General features: G+C 40.6%; 1 protein-coding gene across 2 annotated transcripts in view; it reads right to left on the bottom strand.

Annotated features, from left to right (window-relative positions):
- The window catches only part of LAMA3 (laminin subunit alpha 3), a 239,651-nt gene that overhangs the window by 41,672 nt on the left and 192,738 nt on the right, over positions 1–5,241 (bottom strand). For both annotated transcript variants that reach the window (XM_024120969.3, XM_007127211.4), the window contains 3 exons: positions 4,147–4,263; positions 3,882–4,061; positions 3,190–3,332 (listed from right to left, as the gene is read on the bottom strand). In XM_024120969.3, coding sequence (XP_023976737.1) covers positions 3,190–3,332; positions 3,882–4,061; positions 4,147–4,263 — 440 coding nt within the window. The remainder of the gene's footprint in view (positions 1–3,189; positions 3,333–3,881; positions 4,062–4,146; positions 4,264–5,241) is intronic.

Genomic DNA, 5,241 nt, shown 5'->3' with positions numbered 1-5,241 from the left:
AGATATACCATGTTCTTGGATTGGAAGAATCAATATTGTGAAAATGACTATACTACCCAAAGCAATCTACAGATTCAATGCAATCCCTAACAAATTACCAATGGCATTTTTTACAGAACTAGAGCAAAAAATCTTAAAATTTGTATGGAGACACAAAAGACCCCGCATAGCCAAAGCAGTCTTGAGAAAGAAAAATGGAGCTGGAGGACTCAGACTCCCTGACTTCAGACTATACTACAAAGCTACTGTGATCAAGACAGTATGGTACTGGCACAAAAACAGAAACATAGATCAATGGAACAGGATAGAAATCCCAGAGATAAACCCACGCACCTATGGCCAACTAATCTATGACAAAGGAGGCAAGGATATACAATGGAGAAAAGACAGTCTCTTCAATAAGTGGTGCTGGGAAAACTGGACAGCTACATTAAAAAGAATTAGAACACTCCCTAACACCATACACAAAAATAAACTCAAAATGGATTAGAGACCTAAATATAAGACTGGACACTATAAAACCCTTAGAGGAAAACATAGGAAGGACGCTCTGACATAAATCACAGCAAGATCTTTTTTGATCTACTTCCTAGAGTAATGGAAATAAAAATAAACAAATGGGACCTAATGAAACTTAAAAGCTTTTGCACAGCAAAGGAAATCATAAACAAGACGTAAAGACAACCCTCAGAATGGGAGAAAATATTTGCAAACGAATCAATGGACAAAGGATTAATCTCCAAAATATATAAACAGCCCATGCAGCCCAATATTACAAAAACAAACAACCCAATCAAAAAATGGACAGAAGACCTAAATAGACATTTCTCCAAAGAAGCCATACAGATGGCCAAGAAGCACTTGAAAAGCTGCTCAACGTCACTAATTATTAGAGAAATGCAAATCAAAACTACAATGAGGTATCAGCTCACACCAGTTAGAATGGGCATCATCAGAAAATCTACAAACAACAAATGCTGGAGAGGGTGTGGAGAAACGGGAACACTCTTGTGCTGTTGGTGGGAATGTAAATTGATACAGCCACTATGGAGAACAGTATGGAGGTTCCTTAAAAAACTAAAAATAGAATTACCATATGATCCAGCAATCCCACTACTGGGCATATACCCAGAGAAAACCATAATTCAAAAAGACACATGCACCCCAATGTTCACTGCAGCACTATTTACAATAGCCAGGTCATGGAAGCAACTTAAATGCCCATTGACAGACGAATGGATAAAGAAGTGGTGGTACATATATACAATGGAATATTACTCAGCCATGAAAAGGAACGAAATTAGGTTATTTGTAGAGACGTGGCTGGATCTAGAGACTATCATACAGAGTGAAGTAAGTCAGAAAGAGAAAAACAAATATCGTATATTAACGCGTATATGTGCAACCTAGAAAAATGGTACAGATGAACTGGTTTGCAGGGCAGAAATAGAAACACAGATGTAGAGAACAAACGTATGGACACCAAGGGGGGAAAGTGGTGGTGGGGGTGGTGGTGGTGGTGTGATGAATTGGGAGATTAGGATTGACATATATACACTAATATGTATAAAATGGATAACTAATAAAAACCTGCTGTATAAAAAAATAAAATAAAATCCAAAAAAAAGAAAACATTTTATGAACACAAAAAAAGAGACTATACCTGCATATGCATGACCTTCTTAAGAAATTAAGCATTACTGCTATGACTGAATCCCATCATGTATCCCACCCTGTTCCCAGTCTGCTCTCCCTTCTCAGAGGTCACCACTACGCTGGATTTGGATTCCCATGCCCAGTTTCTCATGTGTGTTTTAATATTTTTACTAAATATCATTTATCTATAAACTGTAACTAGTCTTATTTTCATAAGTGACAGAGATCAAAACAGGCAGTCTGCCTCGGTTAACCAGTTCTAAGCCACTGTGCTATTTATACACTTCAAATTATGTTCAGTAAATTAGTGAATGAACATAGAAGGGCAAAAGCTAGAAACATGCATTTTCATTTGCTTTTTATAAGATGTATATGGGTATGAAGAGGGTACTTTCTGCCAAACTGTGCCTTAGGCTCTTTGCTTTTCTGCTAAAGATTTTGTGTTGGGAGTCATTCTCTTTCCTAAAAGAAAAGGCAGATTTTGAGGCTCAAAAGACGTAATACTGAGGCTGGAAATCAACCATGGTGCCTCCAGGGCAGTGATATTCTCACTTGGCTTTCCAACTCTCTATCTCCAAATGCCTCATAGGGAGGTGGCTGAAAAATACAAGATAGTTCATTTACATTATTTTAGGATAAAACAAATTGTGAGGGAGAAGCATAAGGAATTCAAGTAAATAATGTCAGAATAAAATTAGGAAGGCTGATGGAATTTTCCAATGAAGGAAAATTGCTGTAATCTCCTATTCAGAACACTGCTCATGTTGGTAGGAACCATTCCTCCATCCTCAATAAAAGTGGATTCTACAACTTCCAAGTTAAAATGAGAAGGTAGGTCTTTTTCAGTATCATATCTGCACATTCCAATCACAGAACCCTTACTCGAACTTGCAATAACACTTTACCAACTGGAGCCTGGAGGAGAATCCTGCTTCCTGTCTGCATGAGTCAGTGAGAAGGAAACTGCTCCAGGTCCTTGATGTACCAGATCATCTAAGGGATGAAGATGATGTGTACTTTTGAAGGAAGACAGGAGGAAATGAACTTGCACATTGGGAGCAACCAAAGAATTATGGCAAGAAAGACAACCAGGGGACTTGGGCACAGTGGTTGAGAATCTGCCTGCCAGTGGAGGGGACACAGGTTCGATTCCTGGTCCAGGAAGATCCCACATGCTGCGGAGCAGCTAAGCCCGTACACCACAACTACTGAGCATGTGCTCTAGAGCCGGTGAGCCGCAACTACCGAGCCCACGCACCACAGCTACTGAAGCCCGCGCGCCTAGAGCCCATGCTCCACAACGAGAGAAGCCACCACAATAAGAAGCTCATGCACCGCAACAGAGTGGCCCCCGCTCGCCTCAACTAGAGAAAGCTTGCGCACAGCAACAAAGACGCAATGCAGCCAAAAAATAAATAAATAAAAAGAAAGACAACCAGTTCTTGAGTACATAGATACCTTTCCTTTCTTAATGAATGGAGTAACTTATCAAAGAATGAGCCTTGGTGCCTGGCAATGTGGGAACACACCCACCTTATTCGCAGCATCTCTGGCCTGCTGAATTAGCTCCCGTATGCGGTCCATGTTGTCAGAGATGTTGCCCAGTGGCAACAGCTGTTGGTTGATACTTTCAATCTTGCTCAAAAGATCAGGCAGTTTGTTGGTTAATTTCTTTACTGTTGGTGAGGTTACAAAACAGAAATTTATCATTGTGAGCTGCGAAAAGGTTAAATACAGATGTTCTCACTGATAGTACTTGTCAAGTGGTATGTCTGGGTCCCAAACGTTGGACAGCATGACTCAGAATCAGGTAATACATTTTCTATATTATAGAAATATATGTTATACATATTTCTATATAAATACATCATGGATCTTATTCTGCAATCTAGATATCAAATCATCTTTCTTGACCACTATAAAAAAATAAATATTTGCTTTTTGATCTTTAATATTAATCGTAATTCAATTCCTCATGATTCAGGGACCTATATCACCACTCTATAAAAGGGAAAATCAATAGCAATGTTCATGGATTTTTTTTCAAAAATCCTACTTGGTCCTTTTAACTAACAGAATAGCCATACTCTGAATGGATTATGTGAAGATGTTTTTAAAATTTTAATTTCTAAGATCAGACTTTACCAGGGAAAAATTAAAACTGACCAAAGCACATACTGATGGAGAAAATGGATAATATGTCCTGGGCAGAGAATGCCTGCTACCTGAATTATCTGCATCAGTGAGAGCCTTGTTGAAGTCTTCACTCCCGGTGCTCCCATAGGTATCCTTAATTCTGTCCACGTCTGTCTGAATGGGGTTGAGCCCATCTAGAACATCATTTGTGATGTCGTTGGCATTTCTGACCATGCTCTTTGCACTATCGATTATACCAGCGATGTCATCTAATGCACACACAAACAGGGAGGGGTAAGTATCTAAAATGTTTGACAAAAGAAGCCAAGTCCAGTGGGTTAGGGAGCTGCTGACCTCTCTGTATCCCACGAAGATCATCGCTGATGGTCGTGAGATTGGTGTCTACCAGCCCTTTCTGAACGGTCATAATTTTCAGAGTTTGCTGCAGGTTGTTGAGAGCCGGACTGATTTCTAAAATAAAATAAAGCAGCAAGAGGCAATTACCCTAAAGATCTTGATCCTCTGTGGGTACTGGTGACCCCTGAAGTAGCCAAGGTCTGCACAGCATTGAGCAGACCTGCATCTTAGCAGTCATCCCCGAGATGCCCACTGCATGCACCTAGACCCACAGGTCCTCCAGTTACAGAGGCCAGGAGCATATAGAGCCTGTGGTACCAGGCTCCTTGGAAATGCATGTGAGGAAAGGGAGAGGCGTAATAACTCAGAGGGAGGCTTAACTTCCACTCTGCTCAGGGCGAAAGTCTCTGCTTAGCAAAGAAAAGGGATGTGTCTGTCTTGTTCGCTGCTGTGTCCCAGCACATAGTGCTATGTCTGGCACTCACTGGGGCTTAATATTAGTATGTATTTATGGAACAAACGAATGAATGAACAAATGAATGAATAATGCATAAGGGATGCCCCTTCAGTCAAAAGTACAGTAAAGGAGTGCTGTTAAGAGAGCCTCACTGAAGCAAACTCACACACAGTAGGCATTTTTTCTGCTCATTTCCAAACTAACAAATTTAAGGACATTTAGTGAAAGGAACAGAGTTCATAGACATTCCTAGCTGATAATATTGCCACTTTGGGGTCATGGAAAATGACCAGTGAATGCTTTAAGATCAAGTTGACGATATATGGCTTAAACTGTGATTCCAGGACTGGTTTAAATAACAATGTAGTTAGTATCCTAATCCTTTTTTTTAAGTTCATATGTATGCATGCATGCATTCATGCATTCATTCATTCATTTATTCATTTATTTATTGGCTGCGTTGGGTCTTCGTTGCTGCCCGTGGGCTTTCTCTAGTTGCAGCGAGGGGGGTTACTCTTCATTGCGGTGCGCAGTCTTCTCACTGCGGTGGCTTCCCTTGTTGTGGAGCACGGGCTCTAGGCACGCGGGCTTCAGTAGTTGTGGCATGTGGGCTCAGTAGTTGTGGCTCGTGGGCT

The sequence above is a fragment of the Physeter macrocephalus genome, chromosome 19 (genome assembly GCF_002837175.3).
Source record: "Physeter macrocephalus isolate SW-GA chromosome 19, ASM283717v5, whole genome shotgun sequence".
In the NCBI taxonomy this organism is placed as follows: domain Eukaryota; kingdom Metazoa; phylum Chordata; class Mammalia; order Artiodactyla; family Physeteridae; genus Physeter; species Physeter macrocephalus.
Note: the sequence above shows the minus strand (reverse complement) of the source record. Positions and strands in the feature narration are given on the sequence as shown.